A 19,014-nucleotide genomic window follows, 5' to 3' on the forward strand; every position below is an offset into this window, starting at 1 on the left:
GATGATGATAAAAGAAAAAGAAATGCAAATGCATGGATTGATTTTAAGGTGGTTAAGTATAAAGGAGAAATTATAGTTAAATGCATTCATTGTGGTGAAAGGCTTAATGGAAAAAGTAAACATAGTACTAGTCACTTGAATCAACATAGGTTGCATGTGAAAAAAAAAAAGGATTGAAAGAAAATAACTAATGTTAACATTTGGGGTGGTGAAGAAGATACAACTCTTTCTACGTTCAAATTTTACTTGAATCTTACTCGAAAACTAATAGCCAAGGCCGTAGTAGTACATGAACGTTCTTTTCGAATTGTAGAAGAAAAACATGTCATCAAATCTTATCAATCTTGCAATCCCAGATTTCTTCTTTTTTCAAGAACAACAACTGAGAGAGTGATTTTATCAATGTATAAGATAGAAAAACCGTGATTCAAAGAGTTTATAAAAGACTCTGTTTCTCGAGTTTCATTAACATGTGATATGTAGGCTTCATTGCAAACATTGGGATATCTATACGTGACTGGCTAGTATATTAACAGAAAATAGAAGTTGCATTCTGATTTTTTAATTTTACACATGTGCCACCACCTCAAAGTGCAAGTAGTTTGTATGAGGCACTTTTAGAATGTACATTTTCATAAGACATCAAGTCGAAGTTGTTTTCTCTATAACTGTTGATAATCGCACTACAAATGATGGTACAATGTCATAGCTTTATACTATCCAACATTTCATAATATTCCTAAGAAGAAAATGCTTGCTGACCTTATAGTAATTCATGTGTGACATCGTTAAATATATCAGCCACTGGGCAATGAATGTTTGATTATATATTGCCCACTAGAACTATTAGTTTTTTTTTAATTACCTACCAAAGTATTCTATTTTTCAGCTGATTCTTATATATATAAAGCTCCAACCGCTGCTCATCAGTTTTTTTCCTTGGAACCGTAAATTCCCTGCGGATCTCATGAAAACTGTAATCGGTAATTGATGAATATGCAACATATTATATTTTTAGACTGTACATTTCTGCACCAATTCTTCATAAACATTTAGCCCTATAATTTCAAATCATTTCAAAAGTTGGACTGATATATGTCCTATGCATGCTTTTTCCGGTTGCTAAAGTTTCTCATAGTGGATGTCTTTATTCTCCATTTTTTTAATATACTTTTATGGATTTATTTGTGAGCTGTCCAAGAACTGGATTTTTTTTTTTTTTTAACTACGGTCCAACTTTGGAAAGTTAATTTGAATGATTTAATTATAAGTTTACCTGACCGCCTACTCTCTAACCTCGTCTTCTTGAGAGTAGAGCTGGGCATTGGGCTGAGCCCGTTCTCATATGAAGTTGGGCTCCGGCCAAGCCGTTGCCTACGACTGCAACACAATCTCGGCCCAGCTTGGCCCAGCTAGATTAGAATACATTTTTTCTAATATAATTTAATATATAAATATAGTTAGTGATAACACAGCAGAATGTTTTTAACAATTAATAAGAGACCGACGTCTTGATTATGGAAACCATGTTAGAAGCCGGCCAATTAAGCATCAAAATAAGTTTATTTTTCTTTATTAACTGGTTTTGATGTTAAAACCATGTTTCTAACATGATTTTATTGTCAACCAAATGGAGTTAATTGAGAATGAATCGCGCATGATTCCCCTTTCAAATGCTTGTCTTCTTCCTCCTGTCCTTCGCTTGCAGGTAGTAGTTTAGAAATACAATATCGAATGTTGGATGATTATAATGCTTATAATGTTTAGTAATATTGATTCTCATGTGATGGACATCCAATTGCGTCAAATTGTTGCCCAGCCGACCATATTTTGCAGGATTTCCTTGTTCTCCCAATTGTGCAAATTCCCATCCTTTGCTCTACTACTACCAAAAAAAGAAATGTTTTACTGGTTTGAAATAGCAGAAGATACAATGATCACTTGAGAGTTTTCTTATTAGTTAAATTATTAATACTGTTTCGACTCAATAACGGTGCTTCCACTTGCCTAAGCTAATAATTCCTCCGTAATTTTGTTCGTGCTTCTTGAAGATGCCATGAAAGTGAAAGATCCCAATCTTTACATATGCACATCCAAATATCTGCTTATTGCAACATGTTTTGTGTATATATTCCCATGGATTAGGGTTTAAGGGGTCTTTGGAATGTTTTATGTTATTTCAGAGTGAGAAGATACGAAGGGTACATACCCAAAGTCTTGTAGGGGATAGCAGGAAACTTGTTTAAACTTTAGAGATTAGCTCACTTGATTAAATGTCCATTAATTAACTGGTTGAGGTAATGATGAAATAAAATTACACCTCGAAAGGGATGCCATTCATTTGGGAAATGTTTTCACAAAACTAAGACAAAGTGAACATCAAAACTGTAACAAATAATTTCCTGGCAGTAGAGAAATAAGATGAAAACATACATACCCCATGCTTTGTGAGTTGTAGCTGACAAATTGAGCAATGACATAATTTGTCTCTTTTTGTACGATGCAGTCACACATGAACCGCACAACCAAACACATGCAAATGATCAAGTTTCGATTCATGCCCTGTAAGTTTTTCAATGGGACTAGCATAATTAAGGTTCTTACTAATTACTATGAGTTCTATTAATGACATTGACAAGCAATAGAGATAGCCTATTTCCAATATTTTTTAGGCACATCCATTTGAATAACATGTTCCTAGCTATTTCTAATAAGTGTCTATTTAGGTGTGTCAACACAAGACGTTTGATGTTGTATCACATGCTTGTCTAAAAAGATTTTAAAATTAGAATTTTTGAACTTAGTACCATTATCAGACCTGAAGCATTTTATTTTGTGGTTATATTGAACTTCAATCATCTTGTAAAAAGTTTGAAAGAGAGATTTATTTTTCATGAAATAAACCCAAGTGCTCTAGAAAAATAGTCAATAAACAAAAGATAATATCTAAATCCATCAAAAGAATATATGGGTGCAGGGCCCCAAACATCAGAGTGAATGAGATCAAAAGGTTGCTCACTAATAGAATCTAATAACGATAACTTTGGTTTGGTTCTTCTAGCAAACTTGCAAATATCACTTGCATGATTGTCAAAATGATGCTCGAAAAATAAATAATTTAAAACCGAGAAAGAGGGTGACCCATCCGTTGATGCCAAATCTCTCCCTCACATTCAAGGCATGATCAAGAGCTTTAATTTGATAGGGTCCATTAACTAGGCATCGATCCTGAAATACAACGTTAGTAGTAGAAAAAACCACATTGTTGTCCTTGTTTGGTAATCTTGGCTACCGACTACAAGATAAACTTAAGTTTAGGCATTATAAGGGCCTCACTAGTATAATTTTTGTTAAAGAAAACTAATCTTCCTTTTCCTTCGACAGCAATGGTTGCACTGTTGACTACAACATCTGGTTCAATGTCCTCAACAGAATGAGGGTAATAGAGATGAGCAGATCGATTAGCCATATGATCATTGGCTCATGAGTTGATTATCCAATGAGTGCAACAATTAAAAAAAGTAGCGTAAGACTCTCCAAAGTGATAGGATTATCTGACGGAGAGGCCATAAGGCTGGGCTGATTGTTCCCATAAGGTTGGGCTGATTGTTCTCCTTTTTAATTGTTCCATTTGAAGTGGTCTTGGTGGCATGATTTATTCCTCTGTCAGGTTTTCCATGAAGGAACCAGCATGTTTCACATGAGTGACCAATTTTTTTATAATGCATGCAGGGGCGGAGGGAGGGGGCCCGCCTGGGCCATGGCCCGGGTGAGCCCAGGATTTTTTTTTTTTTTTTACATTGAAAAAATCAAATTTTTTTAGTTTGGCCTGACCGGTCGCTCCTCTTGGCCCGACCCTGGCCCAGCCCGCAAATCGTCTTGGCCCGACCCTAGAAAAAATTCTGGCTCCACCCCTATGCATGCATTTAGGTTTTCTGCCCTCATCACTTTTGGCCTTGAAGTTCTTGCCATCATCATTTTTCATGAATGTTCATTGCAAAGGCCACCTTTTCATCATTGGATACTTCTTGACTCTTGTGGTTGATAGTGCCCATAGCTTTTCTTCTTGACTCTTCTCACATAAGAAAAGTACAAACTGAACTTAGTTAAGACAGCTCATGTGCCATGAGAATTTGACTACGAAGATAGTCATTTGGAAGCTCAGCAAGAATTTCAAAAATACGGTTTTGCTCGCGTTGATTTTTGGCTTTAGAAAGATTAGTAGTCAATGGAACATGAACGTCCATCTCATCCCAAATTCCTTTGAAGGTACCAATATATTCACCAATAGGAACAGTTCCTTTCTTTGGAATTCCTTTCGTTTGAGATAACAGTGAGCAGTGTTATATTCTTCACCGTGTAGGTCTTGGGTGGCTTGCCATACCTCTTTTATGGTGTCTAAAAAATTAAATCAAGTTGCTATCTTGGGCTCTGGAGTGGTGGTCTCTTTGTGATAACATCAATGTACCCGAGTTTAGATTTTCCACTAAGGAATCCAGTGACTACCTTAGACCAAGATAAATAATTGAGACTATCAAGCAAGGTGTTAGTAATCTGAAGATTGGGGTTATCTTGCTCGTGTACAATAAGTCTGTGCAATGATCAATCACTACCTTGTATGATGGTGTGTTGTTCATTGTCGTGTACAATAAGTCTGTGCAATGATCAATCACTACTTTGTAGGATGGTGTGTTGTCCATTGTCGTGTCTAGCTCCCTCCTCCTGCTCCATAAGTTCCTGCTGGTTAGAATTGATTTACTGCCTCAAGATGATTGTTTACTGTTGTAATACCATGTTCGATTGAGCTAGAAGCAGAGTACGAGCATAACGAGGTGAGAAAGAGAAGATAATTTTATGTGGTTCAGCTATTAGATCATTAGATGCCTACATCCACAAACAGAGTGATCGATCTATTCTTTTCTCATGCTGAATTACAATACGTTCTTTTTTATATACAGTAGAGGCTAAAAGCGTTAAGAGTACAACTCTTGCCTAAAATAAAGAGAACGTCTGTTCAACGTTCAAAAAGCTGATTGATGCTCCTTCCTTATTCATTCAATTAATGAATAAGGCAATCGATCACTCAACGGCCGTTTTATTTTTATCACTATTTCTTTTTTTTTTTTGGTTGCTTGCTAGACCGTTCCTGATGACCTTTCATTAACTGCCCCTAAAACTTCAGGGCTTGCAATAAAAACATTGTTCTGTCTCAAAAAGCTTACAGAATCTCAATCACTAGGAATAAGAGGGATGACTTAAAAAATATGAAAAGAGAATTCTATAGCCCAATCCTTCCTTCGGTGTTCATTTTTGAATGACGATAGTCAGAGTTCCTCCCATCACAGCCGCAAATCATTGTTAACTCCTGCCCAGTAATTATTGTGGCGAAGTTTCATATCAATTCTTCGCAGCAAGCTTCCATCAGCTGTTGAAATATATATCTTGTTATAGAAAGCTGTTAGTTGCCTGGTAACCTCATCGTTACCATTCAAATTAAGAGTGTAGCAATATCCACGGTTATGGTCTTCCAGATCATTATCATCATCACGGCAAGCTTCCTTAACAGCTTCAAACATGACTTCATCACCAGCATAGTGTCTGATTAAAACCATAATGTTTCGATGGCTTTCATAATCGATGACATGACCATGGCAGTGTACTCGATGGCTTTCATAGTCGATGACATGACCATGGCAGTGTACATAGTCCATGAGTAGAGGATCGTTTTCAGATCCGTACGGGAACATGAAAACCATAACTTCTCCCAGAGTCTCAAAACAAGACCAACTACCAGTGATGCTGAACTCCTTCAAATGGTTAAACCTTATGCCCTGAGAAAAGTTTAACGTTAGTATAAAGTGTTTCACGAGCAGACCAACTAAAGAACTTTTGTACAAGTGTGCAGCATGCATTTATGCTTATGTGAGGAACACTAGGCAAGGCGGTACCTGGAAGCTCTCCATAAAATTGAAACTTAAGCCTTCACATCCATCCATGAGTAAAACTTCTATGGATTCCAGGCCTTCAAGGCCACTACAGTAGACGATCTTCTTACATCCTTGCAGATTCAGTGACTTCAAGTTTGTCAGGTTTGAGAAATCAAGCGGCATTTTCAAATCTGTGCAATCTTTGGCTTCCAGAGTGATTAAAGTAGAAGGAAGCTTTGGGATTGCAGAAAGTTTGGAGCAATTTCCAAGAATTAGATTTTCAAGTGAAAGCAGCTGATGCATGTTGTCTGGCAATCTGATCAGATTTTCGCACATTCTCATACTTAAGAATTTCAATTTCTCGAGGCAACCTAGGGATTCATCAAGCTCAGTCAAACTGGTGCAATCATCAAGTATCAGCTTCTGAAGGTGTGGAACACTGGCAAAGCCAGGGCTGCTGTTGAGATGTGCACAAGAGGATAAATCCAAGACTTTCAGTCCATGAAAAACCTGCAATCAGATATTTACTTCTTTCTGAATAAATACACAAATCAAAATAGAAGAAAAAGAGACATGCCATATTTGGCATTGTTTTCTAGGCTGCGACAGTGTTTTTTTTTCTCGATTCCTGAAAAAAAAAAGCGATGAACTTATGCTAGATTCATAAAACATACCCCATCTTCTAATTTGATGTTCAACTGAGTTCCACTTGGTGCTGACTCATTCCATAGCTGGGTAATATTACTTTGAGATAGAATAAGGATGGAAAGTTTCTTAAATCTGCAGTCTAATGGGAGTGACTCTGATGGACATCCTCTCCACTCCAGCCATTTCAAATCTTCCGGAAAATGGCAAAAGTCATTGTTTTCGAAATTGGCAAAATTTACGCGGAGCAGTCTTAGCTGATGTAATCGTTCAAATGCTTCAGTACCCAAATCTATCTGTCCTCCCTCTTCTAAATTGAGAGAGATGCCTTCAATACGCTCCCCAGTTTCCTGAACAGCAGAAAGCAGAACGACTCAGCATATAATTCAAATTAGGCACCCAATTGACTTCGTAAGTGGTTGAACCACTAGTCATATCTTCAACAAAAATGATAAACCGAGAAGTTGATTGGTATGTCCGGAATTCTGCATATTTATTATAAAATGGTTATAAAATAATAAACTTAAATATGCTGAAGAACAGAAGGATTTTTCATTCAATATAATGGGAAAATACTATGTTAAGTGCCTCAAAAGATGTAGGTGTCTTCCATGATTTCTAGCTGTCTGTAACTGAAAAATCAGTCCAATATTTATGATTGTTGCCGCGTTTCAAAATAAAATATGCTGGAATGCTGAGTACCGAAAATCATATAGAAGTAGACAGGAGAGGGATCGTCCCTTTGCAACTTACAGTTGCTTGTGTTTATGTCAGCACATGGTCAACAAAGTCAAGTTATAGCCTGTAAGTATTATATTAATGAAAGGCAGTACTTTTTTAAGGGAAAAAAACAATGCATAAAAGTAAAGGAGAAGACGAAAAGACAAAGAGAGATGGAGGTTTATAAAACCAGAAGCCAAGAAAAGAAATTCTTACTTCATTGTTCTGCAATGCCTCTGTTATTCCATCCTCATTCCAAAACCTACTTCGCATAACGCCTTCACTTATAACTATTTCTCTGCCCATGTCTCGAATTCGGTCGTGCATCACAAACTCATCCTTTTCGCTATCAATTTGGACGAGAGACTTGCGAAGAAGCACTTCAATTGCACTACTGGGGTGAAGTCCACAGGCCTCCCACATATGCATCGCATACTCTTTGCCTCGTCCAATGAAGAAACACGCTATATCTAAAAAAATGCGCTTTTCATTTGAATCCAACTCTTCGTAAGCGATTCTTAGTCTTTCTTGGATCCCCCCGTGCTGAATCCCTTGAACATCTTGATCTTGAGCTGACATTAACCTGACCAGCATCTCTTCCCATTCATCTTCAGTTCTTATGTTATAAAACAGAGAACCAAATATCTCAAGCTCCAACGGCAGTCCACCAGTAAGTTGCACAACTTGCTCCGATAACTCCACAAACCCTTCCAATGGTCGCTCACTCAGAAAAGCATGATAACTGAACAGTCTAAGGGATTCGTCTTCATCCAATTCATTTGGCTTATAGATTTTATGATTTTCTATACCTTTCATAATCAGAACGTCCTCACACCTTGTTGTGACTATGATCTTACTTCCTGCAGCAAATAAATGCTGCCGGTCTAGCAGTTCATCAATTTGGTCCACGCGATCGACGTCGTCGAGAATGACAAGAGCCCTCTTCATGGTAGGCGCGTCCTTTTCGAGGCCAGTTTCCGAAATTTCACTGATTAGCTGACCCCGCAAAGAGGCAAGTCCATTAGGCTGCTTCGATTTTTCACTGATGTCGGAAAGGAAGCTGGTGGCTTCAAATTGATTGCTTAATTCATTGCAAACGGCCTTGGCAATAGTTGTCTTGCCGATTCCTCCAACCCCTTGAATCCCAATAATGCTTGTGTGATCGTCGCCCGAGCACAACAAGTTTGTAACATCATCGACACGAGATTCTATACCAACAGTGTGATTTGCTACATTGAAAGGTCTCCTGTTTGATGATAATCTCCCGTCTAATGTTCTCATGACGTCGTTAACAACAAGCAGAACCAGCTTTTGTTCTGGACTGTGGAGGCATAACAACAAAGAGTCAGAAAAACAAAAACACACATACAGATCAGGTCACATATTATTCTACGTTAACAATGTAAAGCACCACTATAACGGGGACACCCGTCGAACATAATTCAGGTGGCTTGGTGCTTTTCCTTTTCGATGTAGCCACTCGTTGCTTTGTCAAGTTGTCGGTGCATATATAAAGTTGCAAGGGAGCTTACTCAAACGGCTCAGACTGAAAGAAACGATATGATCCAGATTTTTTTTGTTTGAAATGGAGAGTATCTGAGACAATGCCTTGTTTCAAAAAGAAAAATGCTTAAATCATTCTGTTGGGAATTGACTGGATATTGAACACTCGTATCAATAGTGTAGTGGCAGAGCCAGACATTTCTGTTTCTGAAGCACGATTACTTAAAATTTTAAACTCTTAAGGAGTATTCCATATATAAAAAAATGAAAATTAACAATGTTTATATGTGTAAATGAAGCAAATTCCAGTACGAGGCACTCATATATATATATGAAAAAGTTTATATGGGACTGGTGAGGGCAATTGCCGGCAGCAGCCGGCAAAGTAGCTCCACCACTACATATCAATGGAATGATTTGAACGGGTACCTAATGTGGAAACAAATTGTACCGTCGAAATAGTGCGCCATAGAAATTATCAAACAACAAGAAAATAAGCTCTCAAGGAACAAATCAGCGAACACTTGTGAGTTACTTGGTTCAGCGATATAACTATATCCGTGGGCAAATAAGGAAACATGTCTTCACTATTGACGGCATTTAGAATGTAAGAATTTCGAGTTAGGTAAAGGGATTCATGTCCATAAAGAGTTGGATCTATAGAGATTCAGATCCATACCACAGAATCTGAATGTGTTAATCTAACTTTTCTCTATTTGGAGAGCTCTAGAACCCATTTTATAAGTAGAATTCTGGAATATTAAATATAAAACACTTTTTCCAAAGTTACTTTCCTTTACTTTCCTTAAAGCCAAGTCAAAGGAGAATCACTCGCTCATTGACCACTAAATATTAAGGTAATCTTTTAAGCTATCAACTGCACGGACTATTTATCTTTTTTTTTTGGGGGGTGGGAGGGAATGGGGCGTCCTTTCAAGCAGAGCTAATGCAAAGCAAACTCAGACCCCATCTCGTATCAGAGTCTAAGATCTCGTTTATGTTTATATTGTTAGTTTGGAACCTTGATGGTATTTAGAATATAAGGATATGTAAAAAAAAAAAAAAGAAAAGAAATCGGATATGTACAAATGGATCAATGGAGATCCAGATCCATACAACTGAACCCAAGTCCATTAGTCTAGTCTTTCTCTATTTAAAGAGCAATTGGAAGCCTGGAATATGAAATCAGAAAGATTTTCCTAGCTAGCTACTTCTTTCCTAATCAACGATTTATTTATGTGTCTCTCAGTTATTTGAAACATCGGTTGGGGTGTGGACAAACTTTGTGCTAGAATGATAGCGTGAAGTTAGCTAGCCATGATTTGTTGGGTGCATTCCTGATCCTAATACATGATTACCCCGCCCGAGATTAAGCTGCCCACCGCTGGAAAAAGCTTGCTTCTTACCCCTAGGGAGTGTTTGCAACACCCACACGGTTCTCAAGGCACTTTGTCTAAGATCCGTTATCAATCGCGGTTGACATATCTTGCTTTTACTATCTCAACTTTTGAGCTGGAACTGAGACATGTATCAAAGTTTATTCCGTGTTATATTTATTACAGGAATTATTATTCCGTGTTTGATGTACATGGTATTAAAATACCATTCCTACCTTCGAACCTACCTCCCACCTTCATTATCAACCACCATCCCCCTAAAAAATTGGCCATCTGAGCATGAATAACAATCAAACATAGGTCGACGCGCATAAGCTGACTGGAAGCTGTCAACACATCATGAATATAATTTTTTACCACGGTATTTGCCTTGAAAATCAAATTTCTTGTTTTCTTTTTTCCCTTTCATAAACAAGTTGTATAATCAGTTTGATGGCAATGCACCGTGGAAACAGTAGATTGTGTTTTGTCGTTTAAAAGATCAAATTACTTTTCGATCTTTGCCAACATTTCACTTCAATAAGAACCGATAAAAGAAGTAGCGCGCCTGGTTTTAACTTGATGTTAAATATAAAAGCAAGTTTGTGAACTATCTACGAAGACGTATTAATTTGTAGGCTTAATCGCCATCAATGCATCACGAAGTTCAGAAAGAAAACTAACGCTCTCTAACACGTTAGACAGGATTTGCAAAGCAGAAGTTGTTCTAAATAGAAAACGCAAGCTTCACTTCCCACTCCAGCTTAATCTAGAAAACAGTGGACAAATGAAAGAAGGGAAGTAGCAGGCCATATCATATGTTTAGCTCTTCCTCAGCTATGTGATTCAACAGACAAAAAATAGCCAAGTGTGCCGATGAAAGCTGAGACTATGGAGAGACATACCGATCAGCCAAAGGGTCCGACAGAGAGAGAGCGAGGAAGAGAGAAAGACAGGGAGAGGGATAAACACAGGCTCAGACAACGTTTCCAAGTGAGCAGCAGAAGAAGCGGCCAACACACACACACACACACACACAGAGGGTCTCTGTTGCATACCTGAGAGAGGGTGAAGAATACAGTTCCCTGCTGAGATGTGGAAGAAGAGTTCTGCAGAAGCTGAGAAGAGGACGAACGAGTAAGCAATGCAGGAGGGAGATGTAAGCTTGCAGACAGCTCTAACGACTTTTTATGCCGGTGGAATAATTAGATGCTCGGAGCTAAACAACACAGGGGAGAAAAGTCGCACATAATTGTGCAGACTTCTTTTATAGGTGGACTTGACTTATTTTTTGCGAAATCAACAGGTGCGACTTAGATCCACCCAAATGATGTTTTGTTCTACGTTTGATGAGATGAGAGACGAAAGTTTTTAATGTATGATGGAATTAAAGTCGAAACTCGGACTATTCAAACGCCCCCTTAATGAGTTGGCCTTGTCCTTTCTTCTTCTTTTCCAATTTCTTTTGACATTTCGTTTCACTGACTCAGCCCTATTTGCACCTTTCCTTGCTTTTCAAGTTCTCTTTTCAATTGATCTACGTCGTTTTCTTGACCATGCAGAAAGCAACTCGCAATCTGCTACTCATTTTTGTATTACTTGTAGATTCAGAGGATAAGACCAGTCTTGCAACTTTTCATATCTGCCATGAAATTGTTAATACAATGAACTTCTGCTGCCTTGTAAGGAAAACTATTAATTGGCTGCATTCTTGTCTTTTCAGCATTAATGCCTCTATCGATTAATTATATTTTTCTTGTCACTAGATCATATATTCATATTCTTACAATTTTATGTAACGTTTTCTTGTTTCTAGAACTTGACGCAGTAGCCGATATACTCGGGCCTCCGCTGGATTACTTTTGATTTTGGTTTCAGCTTTCCAAAAAAAAAAAAAAAACCTTTAAATTTGAATATTTTTATATTATCTTGATTTTGACATCGTCAATATCTCATTTATTTTTCTTAATATAGAACCCCCAAGATAGTTGTCATTATCATTTTCTATTTTTCTAAATTGACCTTGACTTGGTAGGCCGCGGGTTTGAAGGGTGATAGGATCGTGGGCTAGGGAACTGTCCATGGTTTAATGGTGCTTTTCTATTACTAGAAAACGTCACTGCGGGTGTATTTATTAGAACATAACATTTTTAAACTCCATTTTGAAGGCAAAACATTGAGTTTAAGTGTTGAGATTGAGTTTGTGAAAAAGCTCAACTTTTAAAAGAGAGTAAATGACTTAGTCTCACATGTTATTAATAGGAAACATTGTTTTTGTCTTGTAATCAATATACACAAACAAAATTTTAAAAACTAGCTGAAAAATTAGATTGCCACAAAATTAATTAGCTAAAATCACCAGGATTTAAGCAAACCCTCCATCATTTGATCCGTTTAAGGTTTACAAAACGCAAGCCAAGAAAAGAAATTCTTAATTCATTGATCTGCAATGCCTCTGTTATTCCTTCCTCATTCCAAAGCCTACTTTTGCCTCGTCCAGTGAAGAAACATGCTACATCTAAAAATACGCGCTTTTCATTAGAATCCAACTGTTCATAAGCTATTCCGAGTCGTTCTTGGACGCGCTCGTGCTGAATCCCTGGAATATCTTCACCTTGAGCCGACACCAACCTGACCAGCATTTCTTCCCATTCTTCTTCAGTTCTTTTGTCATAAAACAGAGAACCAAATACCTCAAAGCGCCTCCACCAGTAACTTGCACATCTTGCTCAGATAACCCACAAACCTGAAACCTTTCCATTGGTTGTTCACTGAGGAAAGCATGATGGCTCAACAGTTTAAAAGATTGGTCATTGTCCAATCCTTTTGGCTTATAGATTGTATGGTTCTCTATTCCTTTCGTAATCAGAGCGTCCTCACACCTTGTTGTGACTATGATCTTGCTTCCTGCAGCAAATGCATGCTGCTGGTCTAACAGTTCATCAATTTGGTCCACGCGATCGACGTTGTCGAGACTGACAAGAGCCCTCTTCATGGTAGTCGCATCCTTTTCGAGGCCAGTTTCTTAAATTTCATTAATAAGCTGACCCCGCGAAGAGGCAAGTCCATTAGGCTGCTTCGATTTTTCACTGGTGTCGGAAAGGAATCTCGTGGCTTCAAATTGATTGCTTAATACATTGCAAACGGCCTTGGCAATTGTTATCTTGCCGATTCCTCCAACTCTTGAATCCCAATAATGCTCGTGTGATCGAGCACAGCAAGTTTGTAACATCATCGACAGGAGATTCTATACCAACGGGGTAACTTGCTACATTCAAAGGTTTCTTGTTTAATTTTCTCACTTCTCCCACAACAAGCGGGACCATTTTTTGTTCTTCACTGTGGAGACATAACAGGAAAGAGTCAGAAAACAAAAGCTCACATCTTCTGATTAATTTAATATATGTTTCCTACAGCTAGCTTTAAATCATGCTCTGACGTATCGTCCAAGATTGCCGATCTATGAGACGAGTGTTTACTCCACCAAATAGAAACCGTCGCCTCTTCTGAACTCATTACTGCAGTGAATTCAAGCTGGAAAATAAATCTTTTGGAAGTTGGAACATGAGCCTTTACTTTATTTCAAAGTTTTCGTCAATAGAAAAACAGTTTTTACCACATCCTGATACTAAAGAACTCGAACCTGTTGAAAATTATGATTGCTTGAAGGAGTGCGAGTTGGGTGTTAATGTGAATCATCTGTTCATCCCCGTGCCGTCGTATCCAGTCCTTCACTCCAAAGAAAAGAGCCATGTGAAATTTCCCGTGACTTGCTTGTACTTTTGTTGGCTTTAACTTTATTAAAGCGTTTGCTAGGTCTTGACAATAACTTGTCTTGACCACACGCGTTTGTTCTTTTAAGCTAATGCAGCAAGGGGAATAGCTCGACAGGAGCAGCTCAAGCTCAACTTGACGGTTATGTGTTGAGGTCGAGCTCGACTTGATTAAGGCTCAACAAACTCGTTTGAACAGAATTGATATCATCTGTTACCTATTGAGCTCCAGCTTGTCTCGATTAAGGCTTGATATACTCATTTGAATAGAATTGATGTTCATCATCACCTTTTGAACTCGAACTCGACTTGATTAAGGCTCTGAAAACTCGTAAACTTGTTTGAATATATCGACTTGATTAAGGCTTAGAGCTTGACTCAACAGCTACATGTTGAGCTCGAACTCAACTCGATTATTTGAATGAGTCAACTCATGAATTCGAGCTCGACTCGTTAAGCAAATGACTTGGGTCAAACTCGTTCACAAGTCGAGCTTTAACGTGTCGAGCTCGAGTAGCTCGACTCATTATTCACCCCTCCCTAAGAAGCAGTGAACAAACAGCTAGTCCAACGGTGGCAACCTTGTTGGCCTCTTGGATGAAGACCTACAAATTACGTCATAGGTAACAGTTGAAGGACACGGTAGACCAAGCTTTCCACCTTGGCCAGTTAACCCTTGCTTCGAAAAAGGGGGATACTGCTTGTGCATGAGAGCTTGGAATTCTGCACTAATTAACTTACATAATAATAATGTAAGACTTTGAGCTAAATTAATATAGATACCAGAAAAATAGTTTTGTCATCAATCGAACGCATCCCCTTTTATGCAATAATTAAGGCGATAATTTTGGTAGCGGTTAAGGACAAGAAGAAAAGGAGAGGGAACTTGGTGTGACTCTAAATAAGAGTCTATTCAGATACTGAATACTGATATCGTTGCACCCCTACTAAGATGAAAGATACGCAGCATTACAGTACTAAGATAGTGAGATCTATTAAAAGGACATACGAGTGAAATATTTAATATTTTGCTGCGGAATATATGGCCCCACGTGTCAGTAAACGACATAGCAAAACATCCAATCTTTATTTTTATGTAGCTTTTTGCTTGTAAGACCCTAAGTAGTAAAGATGCCAAATAATTGAAGGGTTTTAAAGATGTGAATAGGTCCCACTTAGGGTTAGTACTTTATTGGGCGTTTTTTTTAATTTTCTACTTCTTCGTCTAATTTGGAAGCCACAACCTCCCATGTGCATGTTGGCAGCAATTCTTCACCCTTTTCTCGAGAGGGATGACAATAAATAACACTTAAAACCCAAATAAAGCCGGGGCACACCGGCCTTACCTACCGACCTGATTTTTAATTCTACCTTTGAGTCCGTGACCCAGGGTGCCGCACCTGGGCTGGGACCCACTTCAAACTGGGTTCACACTTGGTTCATGGCACGTGACACAAGTCTGGGTACCCATTCTGGCTGATTAAGCTCGCCATGGCACATGACACAAGACTCTGCTTGGTTTTGCATAGAAAGCTGAGCAAGATTATGAATAAGGAGTTTGCTCATAATCATAGACTTGTTTAGATAACAATTTATTAAGATCCATTTGGTATTAGGAACACCTTGTAAGTGAATTTTGGAGTGGCTTCATAAAACACACACTTGGGTAAACTACATATCCACACACACTCATAGATTTGAACGACAAGATCATGTGAAGCTTTGAACATAATCTGTGACTTCATATTTGCCCTGGTTTGAACGGCAACTTCGAACGATACTTCATGTTAAAAGACCAACTCTAAAAAGTAAAAAGTGTAAAACATTGTAATTTTTCATGTTGGGCTTTTTCAGTCGAAAAGTTCGAAAAGGAAGTGCTCGCGTACTGTAACCAGTCAACTCGACCCAGTTTTTACTGTGTAACTTTAAGAAAGGTGGACCCATTAATGGTTATCAATAACATATGAGGTGTATCAAAAATTAAGAAACATGAGATTCACTTCTCTTTTTAGGTGATAGCTAAAAGGGGGTCCTTGAATTAATGGATTCTTGGAGCTTGCATTATTTTGAGAAGATGAAAGCCAACTTGCTGTAAACGAAAGAAGAAAAGGAAACCAAGTTGGCGCTAAGTTCTTGAACACGTGATTGTCCGCTCCTTGAGCTCACCAGTCACGCTCGAACCTACTTTTAGCTCGACGTAGCCAAAGCGGGTTCGCCTTTGTCATCAATGGCTTAGTCTCGTCTTTTCTTCCTTTTCTCCTAATGTAGAGTTGGTGATAGACCATCTCAAACAAACTAGTTCAATCCAGTAGAACTGGTGATGACTTTCTTTTATCTAAAAATCTAAAGTTCCGAAGTTGGAACAACTTTAGATCGCGATTTTTGTTGAATATTTCTGGATAACAATCCTTTTGGATACTGTTTGGAATAAGACATGATTGCCGGTGTCCCCACCATGTGAGATCCACATGACCGGCGGTGTTGCCGGACAAGCCACTATTTTGTTAGCTTCGTTATGGGAAACTGGGGATTCGTCCTGATTCCCACACAATATCGCAGGGGGACCAGATGCCACCCTTGCCCGAAACCCGACGCGTAGAACCATTCCCTCCTTTCGATCCAAGCACCGGCAAGTGGGAGACATCAATGTTTCCAAGGAAGACGACGACGGAAGTTCAATTCCCTGGCTTCTTACTTACAAGTTACAACCCACAAACGAATCATCTAACTTCCACACTAGAACTACTCATGGAAGTCAGGTGTGGATAATGCAGAAACTTCTTCCGATGCAACTATCTGGTTGCCGGGACGGTGAGTGAAGCATCCTCTCAGTCGCCGGGCAAAGTCGATCGCGGGAGGGAGAATCGGCGAAATTGATTCACGCTCAGAAAGCGGAGAAATGGGACCCAGGAGGAAAGACCTGGAACATAACTGAGAACAGAAAAAGAAAAAGAAAACTGTGCACACATAGTGATGATCAACTACCCATAATTAATATAACATAATCTTAAATAATTACACCCACCAACCTCAAGAACAAAAAACTAAAAAATTTTGTGATTTTTAATCACAAAATCCAACTACTTCGTTGCTTCACCCCACCAGCCAAAATCTCTGCTTTTTTTTTCTTTGTTACCTTCGCCTGATTTCTCCTTAAGTCGGAAAATCAAAGGTTTTGCATCAGGTGGGTTTGGTAGTATCGGCCGGTTCGCACCGGCATCGGTTGCCCCGGCTTCTAGCACTTGTTGGGAGCGAAGCCGACCTGGGAATTGGCCGAGTCGAACGACACCTTGATGCCCTGCTGCTGCACGTTGCCGATGATGGAGACGGACGACGTCGTGGGCGCGAAGGCGAAGCAAAACGTGCCGGCCGAGTCGACCGGCACGAGGTAGTTTTTGGCCGGCAGCTGCAGCGACTCGCCCGATCCGAAGTGGAGTGCGATGGTGGCGACGTCCACGCTGGTGCGAGACGACAGGTCGTAGCAGGTGTCGAAGAGCGAGACGGAGGGCGCGCGGGGAAGGCTCGGGGTAGCTGCGGAAAAGGCGTCTCGGAGGGAGGCGTAGGCGGAAGGAGGGAGCCGGGTGATGGCCGTTCCGGAGTCCAGGATGACGCCGCCGTTGCCGCTCTCGTCCATCTGGAAGACGGAGGGCGGGATGGAGAGCGGGGATCCACCGACGGAGATGCCGGACAGACCCACGTAGTAGAAAGTGTCCATGCGCTTGTTTCTGAGCAATGGCGCCCGAACCAGGTCGGCGCCCTCGGCGGAAGCGGGGCCGAAAGTAAGCGTCCCGGCCGCGCTGGAATCCCGGTCGACGAGGCAGTAAGAGAATGCCGAGGTAGAGAGCTGGCTGGGGAAAGAGAGAGAACCACCGCCGAGACCGAGCAGCCCGCCGGCACCCACAAACAGACCCTCATTGTCGTGGCCACAGCCCATGGCGATCCGGTCGACGGACGCGCTGGGCCCGAATGTCATCGTCTCCGTCGCGAAGTCCCCCACCGTGTAGGATCCGTCCCCATAGGAGACCTGGTACTCGCACGTACCGTTTCTGCAGGCCGATACGTCAAGGGACTTGCACTGAGACGAGTCGCACGAGAGAGGCGCGTAGCTCTGGGACGCGGCCGGGTCGAAAATGGGGTCGGCCTGCTGGTAGCAATCGGTGCATGGCTGGCACTGGATCCATGTGATGTCGCTGCCCGTGTCGAGGACCACGTAGATAGCCTTGGCGGGGCGCCCGATTCCGATACGGGAGAAGTACTCGCCGCTTCCTTGGGTCATGCCCGAGACGATCGGGCCTTCCAGGTCGTCGACCGAGTCGAGTCGCGCACCGAACTCCTCCTCCTCCTCCTCCTCCATCAGGGGCTTAAGGTCCGCCTTGCTCACGCCCTGGAGCCGGAGGGCCAACCTCGAGTTGAGGGCCTCCACTCGGGCGGCGTCTCGGCGGAGGCGGGCCAGGGTTAGGTTCTTGTAGTCCTTGTGGCCGGAGGGCTTCAGGGTTTCCCTGGCCCTGAGCTCGAAGGAGGTGGTGCCGTCGGAGGAGGTGGTGGTCGCCAAGGAGAGGGAGTCCTCCAGCACTAGAGGGGAGCGGGAGAGCAGCTGGTGGGCGGCGGAGAGGGAGGCGGCGACGTCGAGGGTGGCGGTCTTGCCGTGGCCGTGCTTCAGTTCTCTGGAGAAACAAAATGCAGAAAGAGAAAGGAGGATGGTAAGAGAAGATAAGAGTGAGAAAGCAGCATGCCTCCCCATGGCCGCTCTTGGGGAAAGGGAACACAGCAATGCTATGAACGAAGGAGTGCAGAGAAAGAGTGAGTTGGGGGCGGGGAGATGAAGATCTATCCAAAGGCACGGACTTCGAAGAGGCAGGGGGCAGTGGGGGTGGGCTTATAACGGGACGGGAGGGAAGGCGATGGGGCCCACCAAAAGGACGGATCACGTCAGAAGCATTGAGTGGAAAAAACACAGCAGCAGGAAAGGAAAAAGGAAAAGCGCTCCGTCACCTAATCTATGGGAACGCCCTTTCCTATTCTAAGATTTCATATATAAATACTGGAACTGAAGCACGTCACTCCTCTGAT

At 40.8% G+C, this 19,014-nt stretch overlaps 3 protein-coding genes across 3 annotated transcripts; all 3 read right to left on the reverse strand.

The window, feature by feature from the left end:
- Positions 1–5,136: 5,136 nt before the first annotated feature.
- On the reverse strand, positions 5,137–11,370 carry LOC116263613 (disease resistance protein Roq1-like). The gene is made up of 5 exons (XM_031643348.2): positions 11,230–11,370; positions 7,509–8,613; positions 6,602–6,922; positions 5,949–6,437; positions 5,137–5,831 (listed from the first exon to the last, which is right to left on the reverse strand). The coding sequence occupies exons 2-5, from the start codon at positions 8,571–8,573 to the stop codon at positions 5,340–5,342; spliced, it is 2,367 nt and encodes a 788-aa protein (XP_031499208.1). The 5' UTR covers positions 8,574–8,613; positions 11,230–11,370; the 3' UTR covers positions 5,137–5,339.
- Positions 11,371–12,731: 1,361 nt separating this feature from the next.
- LOC116263614 (disease resistance protein Roq1-like) lies at positions 12,732–13,166 on the reverse strand. The gene has a single exon (XM_031643349.1). The coding sequence runs from the start codon at positions 13,164–13,166 to the stop codon at positions 12,732–12,734; it is 435 nt and encodes a 144-aa protein (XP_031499209.1).
- Positions 13,167–16,915: 3,749 nt separating this feature from the next.
- On the reverse strand, positions 16,916–18,805 carry LOC116264802 (protein ASPARTIC PROTEASE IN GUARD CELL 1-like). Its single transcript, XM_031645212.1, has one exon. The coding sequence runs from the start codon at positions 18,683–18,685 to the stop codon at positions 17,180–17,182; it is 1,506 nt and encodes a 501-aa protein (XP_031501072.1). The 5' UTR covers positions 18,686–18,805; the 3' UTR covers positions 16,916–17,179.
- Positions 18,806–19,014: the final 209 nt, after the last annotated feature.

The sequence above is a fragment of the Nymphaea colorata genome, chromosome 11 (assembly GCF_008831285.2).
Source record: "Nymphaea colorata isolate Beijing-Zhang1983 chromosome 11, ASM883128v2, whole genome shotgun sequence".
Lineage (NCBI taxonomy): Eukaryota > Viridiplantae > Streptophyta > Magnoliopsida > Nymphaeales > Nymphaeaceae > Nymphaea > Nymphaea colorata.